General features: G+C 44.3%; 1 protein-coding gene across 5 annotated transcripts in view; it reads right to left on the reverse strand.

The window, feature by feature from the left end:
- The window catches only part of MOK (MOK protein kinase), a 53,078-nt gene that overhangs the window by 2,447 nt on the left and 37,927 nt on the right, over positions 1-12,704 (reverse strand). For all 5 annotated transcript variants that reach the window (XM_029065159.2, XM_029065150.2, XM_029065168.2 and 2 more), the window contains 3 exons: positions 5,786-5,887; positions 3,840-4,013; positions 283-397 (listed from right to left, as the gene is read on the reverse strand). In XM_029065159.2, the coding sequence (XP_028920992.1) occupies positions 283-397; positions 3,840-4,013; positions 5,786-5,887 (391 nt within the window). The remainder of the gene's footprint in view (positions 1-282; positions 398-3,839; positions 4,014-5,785; positions 5,888-12,704) is intronic.

The following is a 12,704-nucleotide window of genomic DNA, read 5'->3' on the forward strand; positions in this document are numbered from 1 at the left end:
GACTTGTGAATGATATCGAACACCAGAATCCAACCCATGGTAAGAATGGAGACACCCGTGGGCCTCAAAATGAGGTAGAAGGAAATCTTGTCCAAAAGAATAATGCTTACTCCCCCTCTTTCCAAGAACTGTGTGGAGATTACTCTGATTACCTCCTCCTTTCTAGGTAACAGTTGACTTCAGGTAGTCGGGCAGAGGAGTGACTCACCAGTACTAATAAACAGCTCTATTTAAAATCCATCAGGCAGGGAGTACATTGGGCTCACCAATTCAGCTCGTTACCTGTTTTCTGGCCTCCTTTGAACATCTCCACATGGGACTAGCTGATTCTGGCCCCATCCTGTGCTCTGGCAAGTCTGTTTTTCGGCACATGGCAAGAAGTTGTTTCTCTCCTAACCTACAAGGAGTGGAAAATGGGCAGGAGAAGACATCAGAGCTGCTGCACAATGTCAAGGATCCACACTACCTGGGACCAAGAGGCCTCCATTTCATTGAACTTTAGCATCCTTGCCTTTCACCTCGCCACCCGTTGGTCGGCTGAGGGTCTGAGGAAAACCCTCCAGCCTCCCTGCTTTCTCACTGTTGACCGGCTGGAAGTCAGCCTGGCCAGCAGACAGATGCCCCCACTCTTCGTCTCCCAGCACTTGCTAGTCTAGGAGCTGGCTTGATGGGTGTGGCTGGCTCCAACTGCTACCTGAGGATCTTCTGGCAGGCAAGGCCAAGGAAGATGCTGCTGCACTGGATATTTTGGCTGGTGATGGTAGCATAGACACCCCCAGAACCCAACTAACTCATCTCACCTCCTAGGGAGAGGGGGAGGAAGCTGTCAGTTGAGGGTCACGTGGTTGTGTCCAGAGCAGCTAGGACAGAAGTGGTCAAACAGGAAGTGTGTTTGGGCTGAGGCAGCTGAATCCTGTAGCTCTGGCCATTCATTCAACCATATTTACTGAGCACTTACTGTGTGCAGAGCAATATACTAAGCACTCGAAAGAGTACAATATAACAAGGCTTACTATGTGCAGAACACCGTACTAAGTGCTTGGAGAGTACAATATAACAATAAACAGACCTATTCCCTACCCTTTTGTGGGAATGAAAGGGAAAGTCCCATGCCCATACCAGCGTCTCTGCTTCGGATGGATGATGGTGGGAAAATCGAAGGTCTAGTGGACCAGCAAAATACCACTTGATTTCTTGTCCTGATTTCTTGTTAAGTGCTTACTATGTGCCAAGCACTGTAGTACGCACTGGGGAAGAGACATGATAGCCTGGTCCCACATGGGTCTAAGTAGGAGAGAGATCATGCACTGAATCCCAATTTTGTAGATGAGGGAACTAAGTCCCAGAGAAGTTAAGTGACTTGTCCAAGGTCACAGAGAAGGTACGTGGTGGAGCTGGGATTAGAACCCAGAACCTCTGACTCTCAGGTCTGTGCTCTTTCCACTAGACCATGCTGCTTGTCCTCAATAGGTTTCAGTTAGATAAATTATTTGGACGAAATAACTAATGACAAACCTGCACAAGAATGAAGGATTTTTTATAAGGAGGTTTTTCTGCCTCAGAGCCTGAGGACCACATAACCAGCGAGAGGTTCCACAGAAATATACACCTAGATAATTAGGCAAGGAAAAAAAAAAAGCTATGCTCATTTTAGTACAACTTTTCCAACCCTACTCATAGTTTACCAGGACAGTCAGGGACAGAGGACAGATGAGGGAGGGCGTGAGGTGAACAGCCCAGCTGCTGTGCCAAGCAAGGAAGCTGTGTGACCTAGTGGCTAGAACACGGGCCTGGCAGTCAGAAGGCCTGGATTCTAATCTCAGCTCCACCACTTCTCTGCTGTGAGACCCTGGGCAAGTCATTTCACTTCTCTGGGCCTCAGTTCCCTTATCTGTAAAATGGGGTTTAAGACTGTGAACACCATGTGGGACAGGGACTGTGTCCAATCTAATTTGCTTGTATCCATCCCAGAGCATAGTACAGTACTTGGCACACAGTAAGGGCTTACAAATACCACAATCATCTTACAAATACCACAGTCATTATTATTATTAAAGTAGGGCCCAGTCCTGGCAAAACAGACCACTGTGGATTACTGACAGCACTGACACCAGCTCGACACATCGGCGCTCTCCCAATCTGACCCAGGCCAGAGTGTCTGCCCGGGGGCCTCTTTCCAGTGGAAGCCCCAGCCCAGGGCAGTCAGTACGAACAGCAGCAGGCAGGACTTCCTCTGGCCCCTCATCACTGGGTAGTCCCTGATTAAGTCCTCATTTCCCCTATTTGTCCTCCCTTCTCCATCACCTATGCACCTGAGTCTGTACCCCGCTTTGTCATGAAGCACCGTGGCTTAGTGGAAAAGAGCTCGGGCTTGGGTTCTAAGTCAGAGGTCATGGGTTCTAATCCCGGCTCCGCCACTTGTCAGTTGTGTGACGTTGGGCAAGTCACTTCACTTCTCTGGACCTTAGTTACCTCATCTGTAAAATGGGGATGAAGACTGTGAGCCCCAGGTGGGACAACCTGATTACCTTGTATCTTCCCTGGCGCCTTAGAACAGTGCTTGGCACATAGTAAGCGCTTAACAAATACCAACATTACTACTACCCCTTCAACTCTTGACAGTCACCCCATCCCAACAGCACTAATGTCCACATTCATTCATTCAGTTGCATTTATTGAGCACTGTGTGCAGAGCAATGCACTAAGCGCTTAGAAAAGTACAGTACAACAAGTACATATCCTTACATTCTCCCATTTCCCCTATTTGTTATTTATTTTCATCCCTGTCCCTCTAGACTGTAAGCTCCTTAAGAATAATAATAATACTTGTGGTATTTGTTAAATGCTTACTATGTGCCAGGCACCGTACTAAACGCTGGGGTGGATACAAGCAAATTTGATTGGACACAGTCCCTGTTCCACAAGAGATCACAGTCTTAATTCCTATTTTACAGATGAAGGAACTGAGGCACAGAGAAGTGAAGTGACTTGCTTACGGTCACATAGCAGACCAGTGGCAGTCCTGTCCCTAGTGGACAGGGATCATGTCTACCAACTCTACTGTACTGCACAAGAAGCAACATGGTACAGTGGAAAGAGCGTGGGTCTGCGAGTCAGAAGACCTGGTTTCTAATCCTGACTCCACCACTTGTCTGTTGGCCATTCACTCCAGGCACTTCTCTGTGCAAACAGGGATTCAATACCTGTTCTCCCTCTTACTTTGACTGTGTGCCCCATGTGGGACCGGATTATGCTTTATCTACCCCAGTGCTTGGCACCTAGTAAAGGCATACAAAGTACCACAATTATTATTCCGATTGATTGACTGACTGCTGCTCAGACTGGATTCTGCCCCAGCTGTCTCTCTGAGCAGCACCACCTCCCTGGAGGACCCCAAACTCAACCTGGAGCAGAGGTGACATCAGCACAGAGCTGCCATCGGGGGTCAAATTCCCGCCGCTCCAAAGTGCACACATTGAGCTAATGGACCTTTGTGACATCAGCCAACCCTACTCCTGGCTCCAGCCGTAGCAACTCTAGCAAAACCCCAGACACAGACCCAGCTGGCTTCTCAAAGGGCCATCCTCAGACTCCCCAAATTCCAGGTTCAATGAACTGTGCTATAGAAAAATCTTCAAGCTCAAAAGAACTAACTGGGGCCCAGTCTCTATCCTCTCCCGCCTTTAAAAGGTAGATCACCTTATCTCCAATTCAACTGAACCCAATGTTTTTCCCCATGGGTAGTGGCAGAAGCAATCTCCTCAGAGTTTTGAAAGTCTGCTCTCCTGGATTTCTGAGTTCCACTCAAATCCACTAAGGTTGGCGGGGGGCCTTCCTACCTCTGCTCTCGGAAGCAGGAGTGCCGCAGTGCCTGTTTGGCACTGATTCTTTCGTCAGGATCGTATTCTACCATTGCGGATATGAGAGAGAGGCATTTTGGAGACAAATTGGATGTCAGCAGAGATATTCCGGATCCTTTTTTAAAGGGAAAATCAAAATTCACAGCTCTTGACCTGGATTAAAAGTTCAAAGATAACATACAACTATCATTTAGAGTTAGGCATCATAGCATTTGGCAGGTTTCTCAATTACAGCTGAATCTGATTTAAATATGGCAAGATGTTTCTTCAGGGCTTTTAAAAAGGAAACTCTGTGGGAAAACTCTACTGTCCAGCAAAGATTAATACCATGTTTCTCAGGGGAAGAGGCAATGGGGAAGAAGCATGGCCTAGGGGATAGAGTCAGAAGGACCTAGGTTCTAATCCCGATTCCATAACTTGTCTGCTATGTGACCTTTGGCAAATCACTGAACTTCTCTGTGCCTCAGTTCTTCATCTGTAAAATGGGGATTAATACCAAGAGCCCCCAGTGGGACATGGATTGTGTCCAACATGATTAGCTTATATCTACCCCAGTGCTTAGTATACTGCCTGGCACATGGTAAGCCCTTAACAGATACAATTAAAAAAGAAAAAGTCTGGAGGAATAGGAGACTTTGACTTGACTGGTTTGAGGGGAAGGACCGAAGGGGGAAAAAAGTGAATGATGAGAAAGTGGAGAGATGGTCTCTGAGAACTATAGCAAAGCGATGGTTGGTCCCAAAAATAGTTTCACACCTGCCACAAAATCTCAGAATACACATACCTTGAAGAAAGTTGAGGACTGTAATGTTTCAACTCAGGAATTTAGGTACAGCCTTCAAACAGTCTGTAACCTCTGTTTCACCTTTCATAAACAAGAATAATCTCTAGCTACTAAAACAGCAGCCCCAGAAAGAACTTTGTTGCTTCGGAAGTTGCCCTGGTGGACACAGACTGTCTCCCTAAACTTAGGGGGTATCCTGCACCCTCACCACTTTAATCCCCTTCTACACCAGCCCAGCTGCAGATGAGAGACCTGAGCCAGGAGATAAACTCCTCCGTGGGAGATAAACTCTTCCGTGGGGCCTGCTGAATTTAAAGGGCAAGGGAGGAATTTTTTTAAACATGACAACTTTAGCTAGGTAGAATGTTCTACCTAGGACCGTGCTCCGATGGCCACTTAAATACAGACTGAAGTAGAAATTTTGGGGGTGAACCTAAGAGTCACCCAGTAGCTTCTGAGGGTGGGACGAATTAAAATAGGCAGGGCTGGTGGCTTCTCTTTCTTCCTTTGACCAAAGGGGAAATAGTCAGGGCCTAGCCACCTGGGGAAGAGGAGGTATAGCGATGTCACTGCAGACCTCACAGTCGTTACAAGCAAAGAACATGTCCACTAATTCTGTTGTATTGTATTCTCCCAAGCGCCTGTACAGTGTTCTGCACATAGTAAGCGCTCAATAAATACCACTGATTACTAGATAAAAGATGACTCATTCTCTGCCTTGATATTTGCTCATCTGGCCTAGGTAGATTATTAATGATACTCAACATTACTATCTCTGGAAAATCATACCTAGCTCTTATTCTGTTAGGCACTTCCAGCTCTCTTTGTAATTTATATTTGGAGAACAGCTTTCATCATTGGGCATCACTGTTCAAACAAAATTACTACTCCCTGCAAAGGCACTGAGGTCACCGAATAAACACAAATTACTACTCCCTGCAAAACCACCGAGGATACATATGTTGAAGATTTGTCCACAAGCCGCAGAGCAAATTGGTACAAAACACCCAGCCGGGGACCAGGTATTATAAATCTTTTGTGGGCAAAAAAACCCCACTGTACTGAAAAATCAAGGCCTATCTATTTATTGCACAGTAATCTGGATCTCTGTTTAAAAACAAGAAGGGCCAAACCTACTTACCTTTTGAATTTAGTAAGCGTTTTCTGCGCAGGTGTGCCTATAATCTCATGGATTTTTGTGATTTGGTCCAGTTCATTAGCTCCAGGGAAGAGAGGGTGCAAGCTGAAAGAAGCAAAATGCAGCAAGGTGACAAAACTGTTTGATTTTTCCTAAATAATAACAATTAATAATTATGGTACTTGTTTAACGCTTACTATGTGCCAAGACTGTTCTAAGGGCTGGGGTAGATACAAGTTAATCTGGTTGGACACAGTCCCTGTCCCACATGGGGTTCACACTCTTACCCTCATTTTTACAGATGAGGTAACTGAGGCACAGAAGAGTTAAGTGATTTGCCCAAAGTCACACCACAGGCATGGATTAGAATCCATGTCCTTCTGACTCTCAGACCCGTGCTCTATCCACTAAGCCATGCTGCTTTCTCCTAAAACAACATCAAGGGAAACAAATGCTGACTCCTTTTTTTAATGGTATTTGCTAAGAGTTTATTATGTCCCAGGCTAAGTGCTGAGGAAGACACAAACTAATCAAGTTGGATTCTGTCCATGTCCCACGTGGGGCTCACGGTCCAAATCCCCATCTTTACAGCTGAGGAAACTGAGGCACAGAGAAGTGAAATGACCTGGCCAAGGTGACAAAACAAACCAGGAGTCGGAATTAGAACACAATCCTCTGAGTCCCAGACTGGTACTCTTTCTATCAGGCCACGCTGCTTTTCCCCATGATCACCGATGAACTTCTTGCCCAATCGAGTAGATTTTACTCCATCCTCCTCAACAACCCAATTGTCTACAGATCCCATGAACCACTCCTTCTCCTGAAAACACTGTGTAACCTTGGTTTACCTGACAATTCACTACCGGTTTTCCTCTTACTTCTCTTTCACCACTCTTCATCTGTCTCCCAAAAGGCTCTGTTCTGGATACCCTTTGCAATTTAAACTCCCATGAACTCCCTAAGGGAGTAAATTTGCTTCAACTACTTCATCTACCCAGATGACTTCCAATTCTACCCCATTAGCTGTACATCTCTCCTCTGCAATTTCAAGTTCTTCCCTCAAGAACATCTCTAAACGGATGTCCAGCTGACATCTCAAGAACAATAGTAAACTCCTCACTTTCCTTCCCAACTCCTCTCCTCCACCTAAATTTCCCATCTCAGTTGACAACACCATCATCCTCCATGTCTCTGATATCCACAATCTTGGTATTGCATTCTCTTCAACTCCCATATTCAGTCTGTCACCCAATCTTGTCGTTTTTTCCTCCACAGCATTTTTAGGATCTGCCCCTTCATGCCGGCCCAGGTGCTTGTCATATCCTGACTCAACTCCTGCATCAACCTAGTTGATCCCTGCGGCTTTGGTCTTCCAAATCCACCCTTCACTCTCCTGCCCAGACTCCTGAGCTCAGTGTCATTCTGCGCTCATCACTCCACTTCTCAAAAGCCTCCAATGACTGCCCATTCTTCTCCACAAGCATCAGAAATTCCTGACCATTAGCTTTAAGGCCACACTCCCCTTAAGCTAATCTCCTCACTGGGCCTCCTCATGTCTCCCACCACTGACCTATTCCTCATGCCCTCCCTCCTGCCGGAACGCCCTCTTGCCTTTTATTTTATGGTATCTGTTAAACACTTACTATGTGTCAAGTACTCTGTTAAGCACTGGAGTACATACAAGCTTATCAGCATCAGGCTGGACACAGTCCATGTCCCACGTGGGGCTCAAAGTCTTAATTCCCATTTTACGGACAAAGTAACTAAGGCACAGAAATGAAGTGACTGCTCAAGGTCAACACAGCAGACAAGTGCAGAGCTGGGATTAGAACCCAGGTCCTTCTGACTCCCAGGCCCCTGCCTATCCACTAGGCCATGCTTCTTCTCTTGGGCTCCATTCCCTTCACAATCCAACAGATCACCGCTTTCCCTTCTTCAAAGCTCTTCTGAAATCACATCTCAAATAATTTCTCATCTTCCCTCTTCGTATTTCCCAACTATCACTTCCAATCCCTATGCACTAGGACTCACAACCACCCCGAGAGCCTTATGTACACATCTTTATACTCATTACTTCCTCCCTATCTTGTGACTCGTGTCTGTTTTTCTCTTAGACTGTAAGCTCCTTGAAGTCACAGACCGTATTCACTAAATTCTATTATATTCTCCCTAGGGAGTGCTTATTACAATGCTCTCCACTCAACAAATATTTCTGGCTCATCAGACAATCATATTTATTGAACGCTTACTATGTGGCAAAGCACTGTGCAAAGCACTTGACAAAGTACGACAGAGTTCATTCATTCAATAGTATTTATTGAGTGCTTACTATGTGCAAAGCACTGTACTAAGCCGCTTGGAATGTACAATTCGGCAACAGATAGGGACAATCCCTGCCCACTAACGGGCTCAACAGTCTAAACAAGGTGGTAGAACATGCTCCCTGCTCACAATGAGCTTACAGCCTAGAGAATAATAATAGTGGTATATGTTACTATGTGCCAAAGACTATGGTAATGATGATGACTGTGGTATTTGTTAAGCGCTTACTATGTGCCAGGCAGTGTATTAAGCACTGGAATGGATTACAAGCAATCAAGTTTGGACATTGGCCTCAACCCATGGTGGGATAGTCTCACAGTCCCAATCCCCATTTTACAGATGAGGTAGGTAACTGAGGCCCAGAGAAGTGAAGCAACTTGCCCAAGGTCATACAGCAAACACCTGGCAGAGCTGGGATTAGAACCCATGACCTTCTGACTCCCAGGCCCGTGCTCTACCTGCTATAACAAAATCAGATCAGACACAGTCCCTCTTTCACACGGAGCTCAAAATAAGTAGGAAGGAGAACAGGTCCTGAATCCCCATTTTACAGATTGACTGAAATTCAAGGAGATGGCAAAATAGAGTGTAACTCTCGCATGCTTGTCCTCTTGCTACATTCACTCCCTGGTTAACAGTGTAGGTTTTACCACAAGAAGGTACCCCAGTCCCATTTCTGGAAGGGCCAGGGTTGAACCAGGTGGGAAAATGCCTTGCACCATCTCAGACCGTTGGTCAAACCTGTTTCCTCAGCAGCCAAACATTTCCAAAAGTCCCAGGTCTCCTCTGGGACAAGCCTCTTGTGGGAAATTTCAGCTCTCCAGCCTGCCTCATCCTTCCACAGCAGCAACAAGACATTTAGCAAATCAATCAATGGCATTTATTTAGCGCTTACTGTATGCAGACCACGTACTAAGTGCTTGGGAAAGTACAACACAACAGAGATGGTCCCTTGTCCACAAGGAGCTTACGGTCTGTAGGACCTGCCCTATGGGAGACTCCCCTCTCTCTCACCTAGGTGTGCCACTCTGCTGAAAAACTTTAATCTCAGTCCATCAGTCTGAGTTGTACTACAGAAATCTGCAAACCCCAAAATTCCTTTTGAGATTATCAACCCAGTCAGTTAATGCTTAGTGCACTGGAGGAGGAGTTTCGGCTACTTTGATGGGAAAATAAAAAACCGTTGCTGAACATTTTAAAATAAGAGTTTATTTTCCAGAAGGTTTCTTTCTTATGTCTTTCATGGCCCCCAGAGTTTCTATTCACCTCCTCCTTCAAAACACTGGGCCAAAGAGTAGGCCTGCCACACCAGCAACTGAATTTCTTAATCTTTTAAACAGCAGCGTCTGAGTCACATGGAGTTCTCTTCCTAGCCTAATATCAAGCAACAAGAGACTAGGTTATAAATTAGATGCAACCTAGATCCAGCCTATTGGGTTCAGTGGGAATATTCATGATTTCAATAGCTTGTAGACAGATAACCCCCTAATGACACCCTAACTCTGAAGAGGAAACGTGGAATTTAAAATTGCTCCAGGTATCTTAAAATAATAACCCTGAACCTAAAAGCATATTCATAGATACAGTGAGAAACCTCCTACATATGTCTGTTGGATTGTTTTTTTTTTCCTTTTCTGCACCCTAACCAAGAGAAAGTCATGTTTCTTTATTATGCTACTAATAGCACGTTTTTCCACCCTCTGAAAATTGTTTATGCCTTAAGCTATAAAGTGGACGTCTGTTGAAAAGTAATGTTTGTAGCACTGGGGCTCGAGCCCAATATGCGAGATCGGAAACTAATTACTACTCTAGTTTCTAATTGCAAAAAGTTCATTTTCTTAACAAAATGTTTACAAAAGATTTACCATTTCTGGGATTGCTTGAAGCCAGCTATTATCCAGATTCAATTATTAATTTATGCTGCTCAGAAAATCTACTCTGGGTTTACAAGAGAAAGGAATGAAAAACAAATAAAGACTTTTGACTCATCCTGATTATTCATACAAGCAAGCCAATTTGCACATGGCCAAAGGCCAAGGGGCTTGAGAGAAATCTGGGCCAGACTGCCCAGGACTTGGGCATTCTATAAATCCCTTCTTCACAGAAGAGACTTCTTCGTGCCTCCTCCTGCTCTGTTTGTGGAAGGATAAGGCCAGAGTGGGAAAGTATGTGTTTAAGATTTCTGTTTAACTATTGTTTTAAGATTAAGACAGAGAAGCCATGTGGCCTAATGGATAGAACTTGGGCCTGGGAGTCAGAAGGATGTGGGTACTAATCCTGGCTCTGCCACTTGTCTGCTTTGTGACCTTGGGCAAGTCACTTTAACTTCCTTGTGCCTCAGTTACCTCATCTGTAAAATGGGCATTACGACTGTGCGCTCCATGTGGGACAAGGACTGTGTCCAATCTTATTAGCTTCTATCTCCCCCAGTGCTTAGTACAGTGCCTGGCCTGAGATCACACTCAGAAATTCAAGTGCCCAAATACTAGATCTGTCCTTCGAGGAGTAAGGTCATATTTCCCCCTATTTCTGAAAATGGATGTTTGTTTTCCTCCCGCTATTACACGGGAGGATTTCAAGCATTTACTATTATGATAAATTATTTTGAAATACACTTGTGCTAGCAGTGTGGACTTTTTTAAAGTCATGAGTGTTAATAAAAACAATCAGTAATTAAAAAAATATGAAGTACAGAAGTAAATAGGTCTGATGGACCCTGCAGTTCAAAGTGATAGCTTTCACTTACTAAATTTAAAAAAAAAATGAAGTTTGCAATTATAGATTTCCAGAATAGCTCCTAATTGAGAAGCTGTTATTATCAGGTGAAAGGAATGACAGCAAAAGCCACAGGTTTGAGCTCTTCAGGGAATATATTTTAAGGAAAATGTATTGGTTTTAACATATGAATTTAGGATTAAGAATTATCTATATGTTCCCCAAATGCCTAGAATAGTACTCTGAACTCAGCAGTGCTCAACAGATTCTATCATTAATAATGATTGAAAATGAGTATCAATCATTCACATTTATTGAGGGTTTACTATGTGCAGAACACTGTACTAGGAGCTTGGGAGCTTACAAGACACCAGAATTAGCAACCATGTTCCCTGTCCATAAAAAACTTACGGTCTAGAAGGGGAGACAGACAGTAAAATGAATAAAGAGGTAATTTATAATATATCATTTAAAGATATTACATAAGTCCTGTGGGGTAAGGGCGAATATCAGAAGTCCAGAGGTCACAGATGGAAATGCACAGATGACGCAAACGGGATTGAAATGGATGGATGACGCAGATGGGAGAGCGAGCCGGGGAAAAGAGGGTTTACAGGGACTTAAGTTAATTGACTAACTTCTGTCAAAGAAGTTCCAATATTATCCTGCAGTTTCAAAGCCAATCTGAACCTAAATGATGGAGAGAGGAAGCCAGATGACAGAGGAAAAACAGTTCCCAGCCTCATGAGGCAGAGGAAAGAGAGATGGAGTCTGAAGCATAGGAAAGAACTAAAAGGATTATAAAGCTAATTTTTAAGAATCAGAGATGAATTCAATGTATTTGACATATTAAGTCCAATCAGCCACAGTGTCCTTTAAAGACCGAATTCTCAAGAATTGTCATTCTTCCATCTCAAGGCTTGATGGAAATTATGCAGAAACAATCTCCTTCCATCAAATTACCTAGAGTATAACAAATGACCCTGAAGGTCTGAAGAGGACAGAGTCTTGAACTGAAAGTTCCCACTGTCTAGAATCTGGGAGAGAATGGCAAGTAGATTTTAAACTTGGGTAAGGTAAACCAAAACTTCCTTAAATTTCAATTCACCTTAGCCATGTTTGAGGGTGGATTATTCAGGCTGAAAATGATCAGGCCATTTGCTCCTCCCAGATTCTCAGCCTGCTGCCCACCTGTATTTTATGCCAGGCTCATTAAGCCTCCATCAGCAGGCTAAAGGGGGAAAGGAAGAAATGAAGAGGGGACAAACCAGAATTGGTTTTGTAGCTGGGAAATCAACTTTAAAGGAGTCAAAGTTTTTTGAAAGGTGAGAGAATCGAAAACTGGAGCTAAAGAGAATTTAGGATCACCTGTGGTTTTCACTTATTCACCCACCATGTCTTCCTCAGGAGCAGGATAGTAACAGCTCCTAAAAACACATCAAACCAGCAAAACCAGCCGTAGTTACCAAACCCAATTTCCAGGACTGTAATCTTGAAAGAAAAGTGTAAAAACAGACTTATCAATGAGTGTTTACAGTATTCCCTGAGCCTGATAACACAGCCCTTTATACAACCGTTTCTTCCAACCCAAACTACCTACTCTTAATGCACAAATCAACGCCCTCAACACCACTCTCTCCACTGAACTAAAGTCCTTTGGTCTCTCTCTAAGCAGCGTGGTTTAGTGAAAAGAGCACAGGCTTGGGAGTCAGAGGTCACAAGTTCTAATCCCGGCTCCGTCGTTGTCAGCTGTGTGACTTTGGCCAAGTCACTTAACTTCTCTGGGCTTCAGTTACCTCATCTGTAAAATGGGGATTAAGACTGTGAGCCCCACATGGGACAACCTGATCACCCTGAATCCCCCCAGCGCTTAGAACAGTGCTTT

Source organism: Ornithorhynchus anatinus, chromosome 1 (assembly GCF_004115215.2).
Source record: "Ornithorhynchus anatinus isolate Pmale09 chromosome 1, mOrnAna1.pri.v4, whole genome shotgun sequence".
NCBI lineage: Eukaryota > Metazoa > Chordata > Mammalia > Monotremata > Ornithorhynchidae > Ornithorhynchus > Ornithorhynchus anatinus.